A 21,902-nucleotide genomic window follows, 5' to 3' on the forward strand; every position below is an offset into this window, starting at 1 on the left:
CTCTCCTGCAGCCCTTGCTCTCTGGAGAAATGCCCAGTCCCATTTGGGGGTGCCCAGCTTCAGCCTCAGTGGGGTCCTGTGGCCTGGAGTTCCACGGGCTTAGCACAATGTGCTTGACTTGTCAAGGGTCTCAAGCCAGTTGAATAGAATTTGCCCCATAAAACGCTTGGTAAGTTTGCCTTTCTTCCACCTTCCTGAGGCACTTTCAGAGCAGTCCTGTGGCCACTGGGGAGCAGGCGGGAGAGCGGGGGGAGCAGGGCTTTATGGAGCGGGAGGGGCCCAGGGCTGAAGTGAACTGTCCCTGAGGAAGTAGCTAAGCCCCTGTTCCCCCTCTCTCCTCCCCAGAGGCAGCCGGGTTCCGCTCTCTGGGTCCCTTCCGGGTCAGAGTGGCCAGGGCTGGCTGAGCAATGGCGCTGCTCACTCACCTACTGGCATGTGTCTTCGGGACGGGCTCCTGGGCAGCCCTCAATGGCCTGTGGGTGGAGCTGCCCCTGCTGGTGACCGAGCTGCCTGAGCAGTGGTACCTGCCCTCCTACATCACCATCATCATCCAGCTGGCCAACGTGGGGCCGCTGCTGGTCACCCTGCTGCACAGGTTCAAGCCCGGCCTGCTGAGCGAAGTGGCCATCATCTATGGCGTGGTGACCGTGGGAGCCCTGGCCTGCCTGCTCCTGGCCTTCCTTTGGGGTTTTACCTCCCCTGTCGCTGGGGAGCCTCACAGCACGGCCTTCTTCGGCCTCGCCTTCTGCCTGGCGCTGGTGGACTGCACCTCCTCAGTCACCTTCCTGCCCTTCATGGCGCGGCTGCAGCCCTGCTATATCACCACCTTCTTCGTGGGGGAAGGGCTCAGTGGGTTCCTCCCAGCCCTCATTGCCCTGGCCCAAGGCGCTGGCATCGCCAGGTGCGTCAACGTCACCCGGATCACCAACGTAACCACGGGCAACAACACCGCCGAGGGCAGCCAGTTCCAAATGGAGACCCAGTATCTCCCAGCCAACTTCTCCACCCTGGTCTTCTTCCTCCTCCTGGCTGCCATGATGGTCATCTGCTTGGTTGCCTTCTTCTTCCTCACCAGGCTGCCCAAGGTGTGGGAGCTGTCAAGACAAAACTTGTGTCCTAGCAACATCACCCTCCACTCACTTCAGGAAATCCCTGGGGATGGGCCCAGGCTATCTGGGGGAGGAGACTCCCCAAGGAGGGAAAAACCAGCTAGCTCCGACAAGGGATTCCATCGTGCAGACCCAGAGGTTACCTACTCTCTGGCCAAGTTTGCCTTCATCTACCTCCTTGTTGCCTGGGTGAACTCCCTGACCAACGGGATCCTGCCATCCGTGCAAGCCTATTCCTGTTTGCCCTATGGCAACATGGCGTACCACCTGTCTGCAACCCTGAGCTCCATGGCTAACCCGCTCGCCTGCACCATTGCCATGTTTCTGCCCAGCAGGTAGGTGCCCCCATCACGCCCTAGGGCAGCACACACAGCCCCTGAGTTACAGCTGTCACCGTGAGCCGGGTTGGCGACACCACTCGAACCCACAGGGGCTCCTCACCCATCCAGACTGTTCAGCAGCCCCTCATGGACACTGAATGCACCCTGCAGGAACCAGGGCCACTGAGCAAACCCCTCGCCAGCTACAAAGCGGCTGCATTCACAGGGAACACTGCCCAGGAAGGGAGTCTAGAGTTAGGCTCCTGAGTCCGTATCTAGGCGTCAGTAAGTGCTTTGATTTTCCCCTGGATTTGCTCAGCACTTGGCAAGTCAGAGCGTGGATTTAGGACAGAGCCAAATGCTAGGCCACCCGGTTTGGAAATCGGGGTCGTTCCTGGGGGCGAGCGGCTCTCCCAGCTCCACTCACTGTCCCAGACGTAGCTCCAGGGCTTTCCAGGTCTGCTGGGGAGTGAAACATAAACCAACCCCAACTCAATTCCTGAGGTTCACTCAGGGCCGGTGCAAGGAAGTTTCGTGCCCTAGGCGAAACTTCCACCTTGCGCCCTCCCCAGCCCTGCAGCAGCTCCCCGTGCCCCCGCCCCCGCCCTGAAGTGTGCCGCCCGCCCCCGTGGCAGCTCCCCACCCCATGGCCTGAGGAGCCCTGCGGTACCTCCTCACCCCAGCTCACCTCTGCTCCGCATCCTCTCCAAGCAGGACTGCGCAGTGGAACCCCTGGGCTGGCGGCTGCTGGCAGCGGCGTGCTGACCCAGGGGACCTCCCTGGGTTGCCAGCGGTGCGCCAGGGCAGCCCAGAGGATTCCCAGGGTGTGGGGTCTTCAGCGGCGGGGAGCCCCTGCTTTGGCGGTAATTCAGCCGCGGGGGGTCCTTCCGCTCCGGGACCTGCCGCCGAAGTGCCCCGGAGATCCACCGCGGGGCCGCCCCACCGCCAAATTGCCACCGAAGCGGGACCAGCTGCCGAAGTGCAGCCGGGTCTTCAGCGGTAATTCTGTGGCGGAGGGCCCCCGCCGCGGGTCTCCGGAGCACTTCAGTGACTGGTCCCAGAGTGGAAGGGCCCCCCATCACCGAATTACCGCCAAAGACCGGGCTGCATGTCGGCAGCGGGTCCCGCTTTGGCGGTAATTCACCGGTGGGGGGTCCTTCTGCCCTGGAGCGGAAGGACCCCCCTGCCAGCGAGGACCGGGAGCAGAAGAAGCTCCAGGTGCCGGGCCCCACGAGTTTTCCGGGGCTCCCGGAGCGAGTGAAGGACCCACTCCAGGGGCCTCGAAAAACGCCCGTGGGGGCCCCTGCGGGGCCTGGGGCAAATTGCACCCGTTGCCCCCCTCTCTGGGCGGCCCTGCTGGCACGCTGACCCAGAGGAAGCCCTGGGCTGCCAGCAACAGCGCCCTGACCCCGGGGACACCATGGGCTGCCGGCTGCCGCGGCGGTGCACTGACCCGGGGGACACCCTGGGCTGCTGGCTGCCGTGGCGGTGCCCTGACCCGGGGGGCCCCTGGCCTGCCGGCTTCCCCGGCAGTGCGCACTGACCCAGGGACCGGGTCAGTGAGCCTCCGCGGCAGCCGGCAGCCCGGGGTTTCCCTGGGCCAGGGGATCCCCTGGGCTGCCGGCTGCCGCGGCCGCACCCTGACCCGGGGGACACCCTGGGCTGTCGGCTGCAGCGGTGGCGCCCTAACCCGGGGGACACCCTGGGCTGCTGGCTGCCGCGGCAGCGCCCTGACCCCGGGGGACACCCTGGGCTGCCGGCAGCTCATACTCCCTCTTTGTCCCAGCAGCAGCTGCCGGTCAACCATTTAAAAAAAAAATTGGGGGGCGCTTTTTGGTGCCCCCAAATCTCGGCGCCCTGGGCAACCGCCTAGTTCGCCTAAATGGTTGCACCGGCCCTGGGTTCACTGCCCCGGCAGCCGGGGGATATTACAGACACACTCCCCCTGCCCTGGGCCGTCCCCTGCAGTCTCAGGTTCTGAGCTCTCCTCTTGCCAAGCTCAGGGGGGGACACAGACCCAAAGGGCAGCTGGCTCTGGCTGGGAAGCCCTTGCTAACCCTGGTACCTGTGTGAACCACAGGTCACAGCCCAGTCAGCAAAGCAGCAGAGGTATTTACTGCTTCAGGAAAGACCCCCCCCCACCCATAGAAATACCAGGGGAGTTTGTTTGTCTCCTTAACCCTTTGCTCTCCTGCCTGCAGGCCCTCGGAGCTGCCCAGATGCCTGTCAGGCAGACCGAGGCTGTTCTCGGTGTCCCGTGCGGTGGGTGGGACTCGTCTGTGTCTGGGCCCAGCAAGCTCTGGGAGCTGCGACTGCAGCATGGGCAGGGCAGGGAGGGCTGAGCCGAGGCAGCTGTGCGGATGCCTGGCTGGGAGTCACTCTTTGTATGTCTCACACAGATCTCTGGCCCTGCTGGGGGTGCTCTCCGTGGCCGGGACAGGCTTTGGGGCCTATAACATGGCTATGGCTGTCATGAGCCCATGCCCCCTCCTGCAGCACTCGGCGTGGGGGCACGCCATCATCGTAAGTAGCTGGCACTGACGTCTCCCCCCACCCCCGGTGGAAGGATCTTTGCTGCCCTCTCTTCTGCTTCGGCTCCAGGATCCAGCGCCGGTGCCTTCCCCTGCTCCTGCTCTCGGCCTGTCCCTATTCCCAGCCCCTGTCCCTGTCCAAACTGCGGCTGCCAGGAGTCTGCTACTCAACCCAGGGATTCTCCTTCTGTTCTGACAGGTCATCTCCTGGCTGTTCTTCACAGGGAGCCTCAGTTACGTGAAGGTGATGACCGGGGTGATCCTGCGGAGCCAGAGCCACAGCGCCCTTGTGTGGTATGGGGCGGTAGAGCAGCTGGGGTCTCTGACAGGGGCCCTCATCATGTTCCCCCTGGTGAACGTCTATAGCTTCTTCAGATCTGCTGACTATTGCAGCCTGCAGTGTCCAGCATGAGCCTGGGCCAAGGGAGGTGCTCTGGAGAGGAGCTGTGGCAAGGGACTTGCTGGCCAAGGACATCATGGGCTCCAGTGACTTCCAGACTGGGCAGAAAACACCTCCACCCCAATCCCGTTAGCTTGATGGATCTCCATGCTGCAGCCCATAGTCTGCAACCGCCGCGTGCCAAAGCACACCCCAATCAGTTATGCAAACAGTGCTTTGGCTCCACAGGAAGAATGGAGTCAGGGACCCACACAGCTGAACAGACAACACAGCTGCCCCTCCCTGACAGGCTCAGGAGTGGTGGTTTCTCTTGGGAAGTTTGATGCAAAAGGGGTCAGTACAGGTGATCTGGGAGGAAGCAACTGGCTCTCAGCTCTGCCTGGTGCATGGACACATTGTACTCAAGGGGTCTCTTGTGCACTGACAGGACCCTCTACCAAACCAGGGTATCCATCTCCATCTTGTGCTGCCAGCAGGCTCTGGCTGGAGCATTCCCCACAGTTCAGGTGCTGTACCCAGGGTAACCCAGTCTGTGCTTTTTGAGAGGCAGGTGACTCTCTCCTTGTTCCAGCTCCTCTCAAGCCTGACATTTGTTTGCTCACATTGACTCTGCTCCCTGTGGCGTGCCCTGGGTTTGTGTCACCTGCCTTGATAGAGCAGCTAGAGTCAACTTGTATTTTTCCCTATTGACTTAGATGGATCACTTCTTTCTTCTCCCTCTCCCCATCTCCTCCTGTCCCAGGTCCCTTTCATTTGGGGTTTTACCAAGTAGTTTCCATTCTATAGTTCTGAGATACTCACGACTTTCCTGCTGAAGTTTAGGGACTATAGAAATGTAGGGGCTGGAGAGGTCATCGAGACCAGGCCCCTGGACTGAGACAGGACCAAGTAAACCTAGACCATCCCTGACAGGTGTTTGTCCCACCTGCTATTAAAAACCTCCAATGACAGGGATTCCACAGCCTCCCATGGAAGCCTGTTCCATAATTTAACTACTCCTACAGTTAGAAAGTTTTCCCAATATCTAACCTAAATCTCCCTGCCTCCAGATTAAGCCTATTTCCTCTTGTCCTACCTTCCATGGGCATGGGGAACAATTGACCATTGTCCTGTTTATAGATTTGAAGACTGTTATCAGGTCACCCCTCAGTCATCTTTTCTCAACACTAAACATGCCCAGTTTTGTTAACTTTTCCTCACACTAAACATGCCCAGTTTTGTTAACTTTTCCTCACAGGTCAGATTTTCTAAACCTTTGGTCATTTTTTTTTGCTCTCCTCTGAATACTCTCCAGTTTGTCCACATCTCTCCCAAAGTGGGGTACCCAGAACAGGGCACAGGACTCCAGCTGAGGCTCCCCAGTGCCGCGTAGAGCGGGACAATTACACGTGACACACCTGCTAATATATCCCAGAACGATATCAGCCTTGCCCTTTTCCACAACTGCAGCACATTGCTGACTCATTCACTTTGTGATCTAGTGTAACCCCGGGTCCTTTTCAGCAGTACGACCACCTTGCTGGTTATTCCCTGGCTGTTATTTTGTAGTTGTGCATTTGATTTTGTCTTCCTACTTGTAGTACTTTGCATTTGTCTTTACTGAATTTCATCTTGTTGATTTCAGACCAATTCTCCAATTTGTCATGGTCATTTTGAATTCTAATCCTGTCCTCCAAAGAGCTAGCAACCCCCTTGCAGTTTGGTGTCATCCGCACATTTTATAAGCATACTCTCCACTCCATTAACCAAGTTGTTCCTTACAATATTGAATAGTACCAGAACCTCATGAGACCCCACTAAATACATCCCCCCCACACCCAGTTTGACAGCAGACCACTGATAACTACTCTTTGAGTACAAGCTTGCAAGCAGTTTTGTACCCATTTTACAGTAATTTCATCTAGAGCACATTTCCCTAGTTTGCTTAAGAGGCTGTCGTGTGGGACTGTGTCAAATGCCTCACTAAAATCAAGATATATCATGCTGAGAAGCTTCCCCCGTCCACTAGGCCAGTAACCCAGTCAAAGAAGGAAATTAGATTGGTTTGGCATGATTTGTTCTTGACAAATCTGTGTTGGCTATTTCTTCCCACCCTGTCATCCTCTAGGTGGTTACAAATGGATTGTTTAATAATTTGATCCAGTATTTTTCCAGGTGTCGAATGGAATGTCTCTCTTTGCAAGAGAGGTGTCAAAGTGAGAACTATTTGCTCAGACTGGTCAGATGAACTTAGATCTGGAACCAGATCAGACCTGGACCTGTCCAAGTCTCTGCAATTCCCACCTCATGGGGCAAGAACAGCAACCTTCGGAGCTGGGGTTTTTAATTTACAGGATTATTGGCGCAGCCAGACAGTGTGTGCTGCCCCCTGGGGGTCAGGCCTGTCTCTGCTCGGACTTAAAGCATGTCCCAAAAGCAGCTCAAACAATTCCATCTCCTCTTTGAACACAGCCGTCCGAGAGCCACAACCAAGGGGAGCAGAGCTTTGTTGCTAGCTAATCCTGATCCAGGATGGGCAAGTAGCAGGATGGAGACCTCTAGCCCAAAAAACCAAGTGACGCTAGTGGTATTCCTCTGTAAATCCCAGTCAGAGTAAGGGATGGCATGACGTGAATGGTACCAGCTTGCAGAGGAGATGGAAAAGTCAGGCCTTGACCCCTTGTAGCCACTGAAAAGCCCAATGCATTTGCCAACCTTGGCATCCTGGCCAGATTCCTACCTAAACGCCCCTCTCGTTTCAGTGGGATATATTCTTCACTTCTTGTCCTGAACTGTTGCATAGTGTTGTTGGTATTATGTCTCACCCTAGAGATGGCTGCATTTTTCTGGTATCATTTGTAATTCTGTGGAGCGCCTTAAACTTGTGAAAGGTGCTGTCTCAACCAGTACCCTCCGCCCTCAGGTCACCCCACTCCCGAGTCACACTGCATCTGCCGGATGAAAAGCTGCTTCAGGCGGTTCTGCCATGGCCACGTAGTATGGGGTGAATCTAGCCCTGCCAGGAGCTGCGTCCCACAAACATCCCTGTGCAAAGGACAAGGTGACGGATACAGAGGGCAGCACTGTGCTAGGAATGGCAGGCACTTGCCTGAGCGGTACTGTGCCAGCCATGCCAGCCAGGCACTTACAAGAATCTTGTAGGTTTGCGAGCATAAGGGAGAGGCCTTCTTGACTCTGAATAGGACATGGGCTTTGCATAGGGGAACAACCTCGGTACGCACAGCGCAGCTTTGTTCCACCAGGCGTCCCTGCAGCCCGTGAGAGCAGAGAGAGAAGGCAGAGGTGGGCTGGTTATGGAGGGAGCCTCGTGGCTACAACAACGCTGGTTACAGAGGTCGAGCAGAGTGCAGGCCTGCAGGAGAATAAATGGCATTTGCCACCTTGGGCTGGGGGCTGGCTGGGTTTGTAGCTAAGCTGGGCCAGACCAAGTCAATTCTTGCATGAGACACTGCTAAGGAAAGTGATATTGAGTCCAAGATGATACAAAGCCCTGGTCTGTGTGCTCAGAGGGGCTGGAAATGAACCGGGGGGGGGGGGGGGTCCTGGTCATTGAGGAGCTCACATGAGCCCAGTGCCCTGGCTCCGGTAATGGCAGGTCTCTGCCTTTTGAATGGCATATATTTGGAACTCTTCCTGTCCCAAACACTGTTGCTGGGAGATCCTACCCAGAGCTGGCTGCATTTTAGCCTCCAAGGAGCTGCAAATGAGGGGTGACCCGCTAGCGCTGTGCTGGTGGCTGGGAGAGGAGAGCCCAGCTCAGGGGCTTAATTATTCACATCTCCCCTGATCCACGAACCTTCCCTGTCACCCACGTGCAGGAGGCCAGAAAACGGTGAGCTGTGACTGCAAGGGAAGGGGCACTTAACCCCTCCACTCCTGCTGTCGGAGCACTTGGGGGGCCGAGTGCTGGCAGCAAGCCCTGCCCCATGCCCCTGCCAGCCTGGATTCTGAAAGCCAGTGCCCAGCAGCTCAGCCCCTGGAATCCGGCAGACGGAGGGTGCACGCGTTAACTCTTTCATGGCTGATTAGCAGCAGCATCAGTCCTCTGGGAACAAGGCGCAGAGGGGCATCCCTTCCCCTCCCCTAACAGTGTGCAGCTGTCCTACCACTGACTCCCCCACCCCCTGACAGCGGACGGACTCCTTGCTCCTTGGAAAGGGGGAGAGGGAGCTAGACAATGGTGGAGGGAGCCCCATCCCCCCTTGCAGTTAATCACAATTAGGGAGCGGGGTGTCAGCTGCATTGCTCAGATCATCAATCACAGGGTGGGGAAGGGAGCTGGCAGCAGCAGCAGCCCCAGCAAAGGGAGACACAGGGTGACCCAGTTACCATAGGAGCAGTGCAGCAGCCAGGAGATTGCTGCTCGCAGGACGGGGGGAAAGGCAAAAGGGCCCTCACCTTTCCACACTGTTGCACCAGCCTGTCATGAGCCTGGGCCCAGGAGGCAGCTGTGGGGGGATGAGGTCAGGGATGTACTGCAGCCATGTATGCTGGCAGATAAATCCTGCCATGATGCCCCCAAACATGGGCAGTGGCTCAGCCACATGCTCATCAGAGCCAGCCAGTGCCCTGTGCACCCCCTTCCTGAGTGCAGCTGTCTGCTCTTTGGACTAGGTATGGATGTGCCCCTTGCCCAGCAACTTCTGCTTTGCAAACCCTCAGAATGAATTGGAGGCGAGGGCCCCGCGCCAGCCACTTCCCCAGCAGCGCACAATTCCCTTCCAGCAAAAAGCTGGCTTTGGCTGTGCAGGCAGGTTTGCTGCGTGCCCTGAGCATGCACCCAGCAGCCTCCATTCCCCAGGCTGGGGAGCAGAGCACACCCCCAGCACGCTCACCCTTCGCTTCGGCCTGGGTGGCAGGCCCTACTCCCTGCTAGCCACCGGTGGGGCAGTAGAAACCTCTGGACAGTGGTGCCTTTTTGGAGTGGGTGGGGGCACCTGCCCAGGTGCCCCCCAGCCTCAGGGGCCGTATTGCACTGGTTGCTAAAGGCAGTAGGGGAGTTCAGTATTTCAGTGTGGAGGGTCCCACTCTTTACAATATGGGACAGACAGGCACCTCTGGTGGAAGGAAGGGGAGTCCCACCTCTGTCACATTCCCCCCTTGACAGCCCTGGCCCAGTGGGGCCCTTTGCCTATATCCTGTTATTGCTTTGTGCCCCACATGCAAGGGATCCCACCATTTGCCTCTGGCAGGGAGGGTACAAACAGGTGCTGCACCTCCTGGCTCAGCGGGTGGAACGCATTCCCTCTACACCTCCTGCCACCAGGGGGCGTCTTGCTCCCCTCCCCCAAATGGGGGCTTCTTGGCTAATTAACCCAGAGCTAATAAGCTGCTGACTCAGCCTCCTTTGTGCCCCTGTGGCAGGCGGCATTGAGATGCAAAGTGCTCAGGGCCGGGGCCTCCCTGCAGCCCCCCGCTCTGTCACACGGATCCCAGGCTGCAGCTGGCTAGAAAGGACCGGCACCACCTGGACATCCCAGTTTCGGGGCAGAGAGCCCCCTGCGGCCTCAAGCAGCGAGGGAGCCGCCTGGCTGCTCTCCCATCTGCTCTCAGGCCGGCCCCCTCCCCTTCAGCCTGCTCCAACCGGAGAGCATGTGGGGCAGGAGTGGGAGCTGGCTGCAGTCTCACATGCACCCCTGTGGGCCGACTTGTCCCCTACCCAGCGAGCAGGCCCAGGGTGGCCTTGTGCACCATGCCTGAACCTGGGGAGCAACTCCAGCCGCTCCTCTGGCATCAGGCCAGGTCGTGCTTTGGGGGCAGACGGGGACTGGGGCTCAGAAATCCCAGCTGGCAAGGGGGGGGCAGAGGAAACAGCCCTGAGCACCAGGAGCACCATGCCAGGGAGGGAATGGTCTGATCCCCAGGGAGCCCTGTGCAGGGGTTGGGGGGGGGTAATGCTCTGGTGCAGAGGGTACCTGGGCAAGCCTCCCCGGGGACCCTTTGCTCACCCAGGCCCTTTGGTGTCACCTGCTACATTGCAATGGCAGAGTGTGCACTCTCGGAGCAGGCCTGGGGGGAATGAGTTGGCAGCAGGGATGGACTCCTCAGAGGAAGGGAACCCCCCTGCCTTACAAATCACTTGGCTCAGCAGGGGGAAGCAGGCGACATCCTGGCTGCAGTGAAGCACTGGGGGGTTGCTGGCATTTTGATCATGCAGCACGTTTTTCCAAAGCCGCTGACTGACTTGGAGTCAGAACCCCAGTGCCCGGGCATGAGCCCTGTGCCCTGCCATAAAGCCCCAGCCCTGCCCTGAGCCCTCATCCCTCTTTCAGCCCAAAGCTCTGCCGTGCACCTGCTTCTATGTAGACCAGCCATGAGGATGGTCTCAGATGCCCCAGACCCATGTGAAATCCAGGTTTGGGATCCCTGCCTGCCATTACCGCACCTGATGTAATTCTGGGGTGACTCCACTGGCTTCAGAGAGAGAGAGAGAGAGAGAGAGAATGTGTGTACACATACATACATACAGGCACACACACAGCCACACGGGCACTAACCTGCTGTCTGAGGAGACACACTACAGACCCAACTTTGCCCTGTCGCACAGGGCAGTGAGTGGGTCCCTCATGCCACGAAGAGCAGAATGAGGCCTGGGGTTTGCACTGCACAGGAGCTGATACAGGCAACTGATGAACATCAGGCGACTGATTCAGCAACAGACAGGCCTTTGCATCCCAACTGCTCTGTAGCTGGCTGACCTGAGCCGCTAGTCCCACACGCTACAATGGGACTCCAGGTGACAGGCCTGCAGCTGCAGAGCTGGTGTTTGAAGCAAGCTTGGCTTGTTGCTCTAAGCGGCCAGCACGCTGGACTGACCTGGCTGATGAGATGGGACAGCTGCTGGGATAGGACCGTTCCAGCGGCTTCAGGCACATGTCAGTGCCTGGCAGAAGTGGAGAGCAGTTGTCTGCTGGGTACACAGCCCTGTAACACCCTGTGTGCTTGAGAGGTACCTGGGTGGCACAAGGAGCACAGAACAATGGGTTCTGTATCAGTCCAAGCACAGGTAGACACCCACCTGCCCACCCCCAAAGCTAGAGAGACTGTCTCCTCTTTTCTGGCCCCAGCCCTCTTATAGGGCCCAGCTGGGCCCTGATTGAGCTGACCACAGCTGTGGCTGCTTTCCCCCAATCAGCCCAGCTTTCCGCGCTGCAGCCCTCTGCAGGGCTCTTTATCCCCTTCAGGCCCGGCTACAGGCAGAAATAAAGCTAGAAACCCAGGTCCCCAGCCACATCCTAGGCTCCCACCCTTTGCTACACACCCCTGTACGTTTGCTCTAAACTCCATATGTGCAAGGCCCCCCGGCCGTGCCCAGTCCCACCCACCCACAAGCCGGGGCAGCACCGCATCACAGAGGAACTGTCCTTGGGGCAGAGATGCTGTTAGCCAGGACGTGCGCAGCAGTAGAGGGAAACTCTGCCTGGGCTGCTGAGCCTTTGCCCCTTTGCCAAGCGAGGTGCCAGGATAGGCTGTCACCCTGTGGCACAAAAGGCTGGCGCTCTCGCGCTGTGCAGGCTGGGGGCAGTGAGTGCGCCGTGCCAATGCTGGGACACCTGGCATTGCAACTGCTCCTTGGCAGCAGAGGCACACGGCATGTGCCCCTGGGGGCGGCATCAGGCAGAAGGGAAGGACGGCTGGTGACCACCTCAGGGAGAGAAGAGGTGGGGGGGACCTGGCTGAATGGGCCAGGACACAGCTGCGGCTCAGGCCTGGGCTCTGGATTTGGATGGAAAAGGCTGACAAGCAGGGAGTTCACTGCCCAGAACTCTCCGAGGGCTGGAGACTGAGCCCAGGTCCTGTACATGCAGGAGGGAAGGTTGCAGGCCCAGTGCCAACCCCTGCGAGGGACCAGTGTCCCCAACTCCATACTGGAGTCTTCTGCTGCCCTCTGTGTCTGTCAAGTGTGGGACCAGCTCTGACCCTCTGCCTGGCCGCAGTGTGTCAGGGCACCGAGTCGGCTATTTACAGGGTGTCCAGTCAGAGGAGGATATGAGTCAGCAGACAGAGGAGGGCAGGGTCTCTGTCCAGCACACAGAGACCCGGGGCCCCGGAGGCAGCCATGCTGAGACAGTTACTGCAACTGCGGGCAAAGCACTTCCACTGTCCAGTCTCTGCAGTGCCAGCCCCTGCGTGGCAGAGCCCAAGCAGTGCCAGCCAGGACTCCACTGCTGCACGTTTCCTCATGGCAGTGCCCTGCCAGGGCCTTGGTGTCTCACAAGCAGCCTGAAATCTCCGTGCCAAGCGGTGCCTGCTAAAGGTGCCTTCACAAAAGGCATCTTGGCCCATTCCTTTCCCAGCCCCTGGCACCTGCAGTGATCCAGAGTGCCAGCACCAAGCAGGGGTTGGTAGGTGTCACGGAGTCACCGGGCGATGCTCTGGAACTGCTCCCCACCAAGCCAGTCAGGACTTTGGGGAGCCTCCTCTCCCTTGGAGCAGACTTGTTCAGGGCAAGAAGCTCACACGGCTTCACCTCCTGGGTCTCTCCTTGGAGCATTCAGCATCCTCTGCCCCTCCGTGCGCTTCCCACAGCGAGTCCACCCCAGCGGGGTCCTGGGGAAGCCACCGGGTTCTGCACCCCCACTTTGCAGTCAGACGTGACTCTCAGCCAGCCAGTAAAACAGAGGTTTATTCGATGACAGGAACAGGGTCTAAAACAGAGCTTGTAGGTACAGCGAACCGGACCCCTCGGCTGGGTCCATTCTGGGGGGCAGTGAGCCAGACCACCAGGTCTGCCCTCCACCCTTGACCCCAGCCAGCTCCAGACTAACAACCCCTCCCAGCCCCTCCTCTCTCCTCAGCCCCTTTCCCGGGCCAGGAGGTCACCTGATCCCTTTGTCTCCAACACCTTCAGCTGGCACCTTTGCAGAGGAGGGGCCCAGGCCATCAGTTGCTAGGAGACAGAGTGCCAGGCATTTAGGTGCACTGGCCCTTTGCTCTGCCAGATACTTAAGAACTGCCATGGGGACACTGAGGCACCAACACAGTACTCAGAGAAAACATTAAGAACTTTCCCAGTTCATCACAGTAGGTGCAGGTTACTCCTCTGCTGACTGACTGAGTGCAGACTCAGGCCGCGGGGAGGACTCCTGGAAAGATAACGAGTTTGGGATAGAAAAGGAAACTCCTGTGGGCTTTGCCAGTCCGGTCTCTCGGGCCCTGTCCACACACACAAGCAGCCCTGGGATGGTTTCTATTGCTAAAGGCTAGCTGAGCACGTGTGTCCATTGCTGCCCCTGTTCTGGCGTAACCTGCCTCGAGTGCCCACGGTACTGGGCTCTATCGATGAGTGTGCAGCAGTGCAGGCCGGCCTAGCTGATGGCTTCCTAGCCCTGCCCGTGCCTGGAGCCAATGCCGGCAGCTGCCAGTGCTGCCCAGGGACCCCTCCCTCAGAGCTGCTGTGCAGGCTGGTGCATCAGACTCAGGCAATGGGACAGGAGCCAGCTCTGCTACAGACTCTCAAGGGGACCTTGGGCAAGTCACTTACCTTCATGTGCCTCAGTTTCCTCCCCTATGAATTGGGGGTGAAGGTTCTAAGTTCACAGGGGCATTAGCAGAATCTCAGTGAAGCAGCAGGAGGCAGAACAGCTGGGCCTTAGCACAATCATCCGGGGCGTTAGCAAGGAGGCACAAACACACGCCCGGCTCCAGCTTGTCCCAGGTGAAACAGTCCAGGCCACTCTTAGACCTCAGTGATCTCACAGGTGTAATGGGAACAATGCAGCCAGAACCTCTCCTGCAGCTCTTTGCCAGAGCCCTCAGCTGCAGTCCCTCCTGTGGGCCTGGTGCTACCCGCTCGCAGGGGCAAGCCCCTCTCACTCCCAGATGGGCAGCGCCACCATGCCACATAACAGCCCAGAGCCCAATGCAGTCCCTGGCGGCTTGCCTGGGCTTCCCTGTCTGAAGCCGCTAAATCCTGTGGCTTGATATAGATTCAACCTTCCACATGGAAAGAAAGAATCCTCACAACACACACACACACACACCACCAAACCCTCCCAGACACACACACACAACACACTCATTCACACCCTTCCACTTTCACACACACCCTTCCCCAGGGGGAGTCAGGCAGCTCAGCCTTTGTCCCAGGCTCTTTGTCTCACAATCTGTTTCTCCTCCAGGAGATGAGCTGCTGGGAGCTGACAGTCTGTTGTTTTACCTTAAAGACACAGGACACAGGTGGCTTGTGGGGGCTCCAGCTGTTCCCATGCTGCCTGTGGGAAGGGGGCAGAGAGAGGGGCTAATTTCAGGCAGGCTGCTCCCCCCGCCATCTCTGGAAGACCTCGCAGAAGGCAGGGGCAGAGCCTGGGGCACTCTCTGCTGGCAGGGCACGAGGGCTGCTGGCTCTGCAGACCTGGAGGAAGGAGGTGGGAGATCGTGGCTGCAGCATCCTCTGCAAACCCACCCTCCAGTTCCTAAAGGCTCCCTGGCTTCGCTCCAGCCAACCCCACAGGCCTCATCCCCAATCCCTCACCTTCCCATTCCTTGTCACGCAAGGCTGCCCCCTCTGTGCCTCGCCATGCAGCCAGCCTCCCCACTGCTGGCACAGAGCCTTCTCCTCGGCAACCCCTGCCCTCCACACAGCCGCCCCGTGTCTCATTATCCCGGTGCCCATGTGAAACGTCAGCCCCTGCCACCCCCCAACCGCTTCACCTCTCTCCCAGGGAGTGGGGGGGAATCAGCCAACCCCTCATGCCAAGGGGCAGGGAGCATGGGGGGATACAGCCAGACCCCTCATGCCCTGAAAGACAGGGAGCAACGGGGGATACAGCCAGACTCCCTCATGCCCTCAGGGACAGCGAGAAAGTGGGGGATACAGCCAGACTCCTCATGTCAAGGGGCAGGAAGCCCGGGGGGGGGGCAGAATACAGCCAGACCCCTCATGCCCTGAGGGACAGGGAGCATGGGGGGATACAGCCAGACCCCCTCATGCCCTGAGGGACAGCAAGAGAGTGGGGGATACAGCCAGACCCCTCATGTCAAGGGGCAGGAAGCCGGGGGGACAGAATACAGCCAGACCCCTCATGCCCTGAGGGACAGGGAGCGAGTGGGGAATACAGACAGACCCCCTCATGCCCTGAGGGACTGGGAGCAAGGGGGGGATACAGCCAGACCCCCTCATGCCCTGAGGGACCGGGAGCAAGGGGAGGATACAACCAGACCCCCTCATGCCCTGAGGGACAGCAAGCGAGTGGGGGATACAGCCAGACCCCCTCATGCCCTGAGAGACAGGGTGTGAGTGGCGGATACAGCCAGATCCCTCATGCCCTGAAGGACAGGGTGTGAGTGGGGGATACAGCCAGACCCCCATGCCCTGAGGGACAGGGTGCAAGTGGGGGATACAGCCAGACCCCCATGCCCTGAGAGACAGGGAGCGAGTGGGGGATACAGCCAGACCCCCATGCCCTGAGGGGCAGGAAGTGTTGGGGGCTGCTCCCAGGGCTGGCGCATGGCTGGCAAGGTAAGGAGACTGCAGTTTGCTCCAGTGACCAACAGCAGCAGAGCATATACAGTCCCTGCTGCATCACAGCCCCACTCAGTGGGCATTTTGTCTGAAGTACATTGACGGACTGAGGCACTGGCCCGGCCTCAGTAAGCCCATCCCTGCTCCCACCCCACCCCGAGCCCCAGCAGCTCTGTCCGGACGGGGTACAGGGCTGCAAGGGGCTGGGTGCACCGAGGGGCGGTGTCACCTCTCTCCGCCCTGAGCTAGGCCACTCCCCGGGGCTACTGCAAATGACCCATCAAGCATTGAATCCACTGAAGAAGGGCAAAGAGTGGGTCAGCCCAGGAGAACTGCAGCGTGTTCATGGCCAGCTACAGGCTCGGTGTGCTGGAGAAGCTGATTGCAGCAATCACTCAGCCAGTCCTTCTTCTCATCCATTAGCTAATCAGGGAGGCTGGGTGGCCTTCTGCTGGAGACGAGGCCCACAAGTCAGGAGACCTGGATTCTATTCCCCACTCTGTTACTGACTGGCAGGGTCACCTTGGGCAAGTCTCTTCCCCGCTTTGCACCTCAGTTTCCCCATCTACACAATGGGGGCAATGAGACCGACCTCTCTCATGAGGCTCATATCGCGCAGTGGCCTTTTCAAAGCATTGCCAGATCCGCTGAGTGGGAGGTGCTAGAGAAAGCGCCCGGTGTTAGTGACCGGACAGAGTGAGCTGGGGTGGGGCTTGGGTATCCATTGCAGCGGGAATGTGTTGTCTTGTCTGCCAGGTGCCCAGATGCCGGTGTGATGGGGGGACAGGTCCGCACCACAGACAGAGCTTGAGACATGAGGCTGTCACTTCACTTCACTTCACTGCTGAGATGTTTCTAACCCCTGCAACGTGACATCGCCAATGAAATGTGCTGCCTCCGAGCTGAATCGCCAGGGAAATGGAACCTGGCCCCAAAGCTGGCCAGGGCTTTGAGCAAAGAGTCTCCCTCCAACAAGAAGGTTCCCATAAGCCTCTGAGCCACCTGCCCCATCCTCCTCCCTCTTCCTGCCTCACCCTCGTCCCATGCGCCAATCAATATATCAGGTTCCTCTTGGCGCTCTACTAGCAGAGCTCAAAGTGCTAGGAGGAGAAGCATTAGTTGGAAATCCCCCTTAATTCCTCTTGCAGGCTGAGAGACAGCTTCCCACCCCAGCCCCATGGCCTCTGGCTTTCTGTCAGACTTTATCTTCCCTCCTGCTACTTCCCATGGCTCCCTTCCCTCAACCTGCCTCCTTGAAAGCCTCGGGAATCCCCGCTACTGATGGACTTCCTAAAGGAGCTGCCATTCCAGCGAGGGGCCAGGGATGCTTCCCACCGCCCAGCTGTGAGCCCACTGTGCTGGAAATGTCACCTCCTTGCAAGCCACATTCCAGCTGCGGGGGCTCCCCATCTCCCCACTGATTATGAAGCTGATCTCAAAAAGCATTCAGCCAGAAGGGGCCATTAGGATGGCCTAATCTGGGCTATGGCATAGCCCAGGCCAGAGACCCTCCCCCATGGATCCCGGCATCCAGCCCAGAGCTGGTGTCGGAGCTAAAGCAGAGCTTTTAGAATGAGATCCAGTCCTGAGCTTTCTCATCTTGCCTGTCAGCCCCCTGCCCCATGGCTAGTTGTTATTGTGATTTGTGTCACGGTAGCACCTGGGAGCCTTAGTCCTGGACCAGGACCCCATGATCCTGGGCATTGTACAAACCCCTGACCACTCTGTGTAGCTATGTCACTGAAAGGAGATTGTATCATTCTGTTCTCTGTGTGCGGCACCTTTCAGATTCCCTATATCCATCCCCTGCCCTTGGCCCTGTGCTGCTAAGCAGCTGCCATTTGATGTTCAGTCCAGAAGCAGACTGTACGAGTGAATCACTGTCTCTCCCTCCCTCAGAGACTTTACATTTAGTCTTTCTTTGCATGTTGGCTTCCTTCATCTTAAGTAAGTGTCATCCAGACTGAAGATGAGGCTGCTGCAGGATCGCTGGCCCTTTAAAAGGAAATGGGTCTCAGCCCCACCTGGGACATAGCCACCTCCCCTCCCCAGGTGTAGAAGAATAAAGATGGTCATATATGATGACGAGGGTGCCATGGCTTAATCTGGCCGCTGGGGTGGATAAGGGTTGTGAGCTCTCCTGGGGAGGTCGAGATTTTAGCATCAAGTAGAAGGCTCCTGAGACAGCAGGAGAGAAAAGAGCCCAGCTTGGTAGGACTGGGGCCAGCCTGCCAAAACAGGGAAAGGCGTGGCAGGCAAGCCTGCGAGGGGCTTGATGAAGAGCAGGGAAGCATGAATATATGGACTTTATTTGGGCTGGTTTGGGATAATAAATGAGAAAAGGCTATGGGGGAGGGGGGGTTATTGAGATGCCCTGAAGGGAGTGAAACTGAGACAGGGATTGTGCAGGGCGACCTCATCCCATGAGGAGGTGGTGTGCAGTAGACCAGAACCCAGTTAGAGAAGTAACCTGCTCTTTGTGCATGGGAAAAGCGTGGTGAGATCAAAACAAAACTCCCCTAGGATTGAAGACTGACATCGTGCTGACTTGTGTCAGTACCTCCTGCCTTTCATCTTAGGAAATGGTCTAAAGAATCCTCCCAACATCCCCAGGCAGCAGGGGAGTCTCAGAGCAGATGCGAGACAGGTTGGTTAAGCTCCTCTGAGAAGTGAGGGTGTGCATGGGAGCTCGACTCAGAGAATGTCCAAAGCATGCCTACAAATCAGGAATTTGCCTCTGAGCAGACCCAGCTTGAGCATACAAAGGGGGGGGGGCAGCATAGTGGGGTGTTTAAAACATGGGCCTAAGTGACTTGCCAAGATTCCACAATAAATGAGCATTAGGGTCAGGGCCAGAACTCAAGGGTTCCTGGCTCCCAGTCCTGTGGTCTGAGCGCTAGTCTCGTAAACATTCGTGTCAGCTCAGCATACTCCTACAATCAACAGGGAGGCGTTACTCAAAACACCAAGAATCTAAGGAATGACACGCCCAGATCTCCCTCCCCCCCACATCCACAACCGTGCACTGAGATGCGGTGAGACACACCCAGGCCTGGGTATACGCCATGTGAGACACACTGCAATGCACACAGCCTGTGTGTACTGACATGCCGGGGCACACGGTGATATTCACTGCCATGCAGAGCCACGTACACAGAACCTCCTCAAACGCCGTGTTCCTGCAGCATTGCCTGCTGGCGCTGACGGCCGGGATCTCCCCAGGCTCCTTTTCCAATCCCTGCTTAGAAGCTGGAGACGGAGATGCTGTGAGCCCCTCAGCTATTACTGACATGTACAAGGTTATTATGAATTCATAAAGCAGCTGCAAACAAACCAGTGCTCAGAGCCCCCATCCCTCTTCACCTGCTGTCTCTGAGCTCCCACCTACCAGCCAGCCCTGCTTTCAAACAGAGGGGACAGCAAGGGGAGACACACACAGCTCACCCTCACGGCAGCGTTACATTTGAGCTACTGAGCAAGGAACACCCCGTGCACAATGTGGGGACGTCAGTACTGCCAGATCTATTTCGGGAGGCGCGGGGAGATTGCACAAGAGCTTGCTAATTCCATTAGCTCTCTCCTAGGCCCACGTTGCAGAGTTATTGATCACAGATCCAGCTGCAAGATGGGGCCCTGCTGTCCTGAACAAAATTAGGGAACCTGATCTTCCGAGGCAGTCCACCTGCACACATGTTCAGACCTGACGCTGTAGCGTCCAGCTGGGTGGTTCGTGATCCCTCGCAATCCATGAATTCAGGAATCCTCTCCTCTGATCTCATGAAGTGACTCTGGGTTATCCGTGGCAGACCAGAGAGCAGAGTCTAGCCTTGACTAGACGTTTTCTCCCTATGCCACTGCAGGGCTGGTGCTCTGCCCACTCGGCTCTGTAGGGATTGCTGCAGTTCTCCACCCAGCAAAGCAGGAGCAGGGCTTGTGGCACTGCACATTTTCTCTGCCCATCAGCTATGATCAGGCAGCACGTGGTTGTACGTCCCAGCCCAGCACGGCATTTCCCTGCTGCTGCTTGCTGCTCCCCATCTCTAGAGCCAAGCCCTCCAGCACCCAGCTGATCCCCTCTGGGCTAAGGCACAGCCCTAACCACAGGAGGACTCCACACTGAGATGGACCAGAGTGGAAACCATTGATCTGAGCCGTACCCCAGGAGAATGAGATTGGGGCTGGGGACCTGGATCCACCCCACACACTCTGCCAGTTTGAGAATTAAAAACTGAGCATGTTAGGCAAAGCCCAAGCCACCCACTGCTTTGGAAGATGGGCTCACCTGACAGCATTCAGCTCTGGTACTGACTGCCCCGAAGTGTTGCGGGGAGGGGCTGGACACAGTTGCAGCTCTCATGGTCCTGGAAAATGATTCCTATGTGTCCATAGCTGGGGCATGGGAGGCAAGAAGCTTGGTACATTGTTAGAGGGCTGGCTGCATCTCTGTCCCTTTTCTGATCTCTCTAAATGTGCCCCCCTCGGGTCTTAGGCCTCATGCCCCCACCTGTAGCCGGTGGAATTACATGGTTCTCCCAGGCTGTGTGTCTCAACCATGCTTACACAACTGATCCAGCTGAATTTGACACCTATGGTTCTCCCCTTCAGGAGCCTCTGCTCAGCGGTGGATGTGCCTTTTAAAACCAGTCTTGTTTATTTGACAACAGAAACAAAGCACAAAAGAAAGAGGATTTAAAACAAGAAAGGGTCTGTATGCATCTCTCATCGCCTCCCCTAGGCAGGCCTGACTTCTCCATACACCCAGTGGGCCTGGGGTATCAGGCTGGCTCTCTCAAACCCCCCTACCCTCTCCTTTGAAAGAAAGTCCCTTGTTAAACCTGGCAAAAGCTCTTCTGATCTCATGTCATCCCAGGCCTGGCCCTGTCCTGGCATCATCTTTAAACAGCCGACGGGCGTCTGCAGTGAAATGCCTTATCTTGAGCCAATCTTTCCCTTCCTGTTTGCTCTTCCCAGCAGCCCCCTATTAAAGCAACGAATCCACACAGCAAACATCCCCACAACCATCATACAGTTATTCCAGGGCAACTCCAAATCGATTGCCCCAGGGGCTGCATTGATGGCACCACCTGTGGCCGGTCACCTGCTAAGTCCCGGGCAGGGGTTCATGCTGGGAACAGGAGGAGATTGGTCCCCTCCACTGCCCAAATCCCTCCCACTTCCCCTTCCCGCCCTGCCTCAGCAACCAAGAGGGATCATGCAAAACCAGCCGCAGGCTGCAGGAAATGCTGGTGAAAGGTGATGTCTGGCAGCCTGCACAGCAAAAGGTGCCACAAGCGTTTTCATAGATGATGTGGGTCATGGCGCTGCACACTCTGTCTGGATACTGAATAGTAGGGTCTGTGCTCTGCCCCCTCCCCTGTCACTGAGCTGAGGGTCTCAGTTCAGTTCTTTCCCTCTCCATTGCCTCAGATCATCTAAACCCAGAGCCTATCCCAGGGCAACCTGCTTACTTAGCCACTTTCCTGGCTGCTTGGCCTTTGTTCTTGAACCTGTGTTAAGCCAATATGCAGAACTGGCTTTGGGGGGTCAGACCCACAGCTGAGGGGGTCCCCCACTCTGTAGAATATTGCTGGGGGGTCCCCCACTCTGTAGGACTCTCCTACATGGACCGTGGTGCCGTGGGCCAGCAGGCTGCTGCTGGCTCGGAAGGATGATCTCCACGCCCTTAGCTGGAGCTGTGCTTGCAGGAAGGGAGTGGAGAGGAGGCAATCGGTGGCTCCCCCAACCCACTGAGAATAACACAGGCAGCTCTGGCAGTGACCCCTCAGCCCTGCAGGTAGCCAGTGGAGGAGTGGGGGTTGCCTGCGGTTTCAATGGCAGTTGCTTAGCTAAACCCAGGGTGCTGCTTTGGAAACCTGAGAGGCCAGGGCCAGGCAATCAGAGCTTTTCTGGCAGGGCCAGGAAGCTTTCCCATCATTCCTATCTAGGGATGGGATGGAGCTGCCAAGTTCCCCCTCATCATCCGATCTCAGCACCCCACAGCTGGGGGACGCTGAGATCAGCCCGCTCTAGTGATGGGCTCCATAGCCCTCAGTCATGAAGCTTTCATCTGGAGACTCC

At 57.7% G+C, this 21,902-nt stretch overlaps 1 protein-coding gene across 1 annotated transcript; it reads left to right on the top strand.

Moving 5' to 3' along the window:
• The first annotated feature begins 407 nt into the window (after nt 1–407).
• Nucleotides 408–4,372, top strand: SLC52A3 (solute carrier family 52 member 3). Its single transcript, XM_050918347.1, has 3 exons — nt 408–1,444; nt 3,829–3,952; nt 4,160–4,372. The coding sequence occupies exons 1-3, from the start codon at nt 408–410 to the stop codon at nt 4,370–4,372; spliced, it is 1,374 nt and encodes a 457-aa protein (XP_050774304.1).
• The last annotated feature ends 17,530 nt before the right edge of the window (nt 4,373–21,902 follow it).

The sequence above is a fragment of the Gopherus flavomarginatus genome, chromosome 11 (genome assembly GCF_025201925.1).
Source record: "Gopherus flavomarginatus isolate rGopFla2 chromosome 11, rGopFla2.mat.asm, whole genome shotgun sequence".
NCBI lineage: Eukaryota > Metazoa > Chordata > Testudines > Testudinidae > Gopherus > Gopherus flavomarginatus.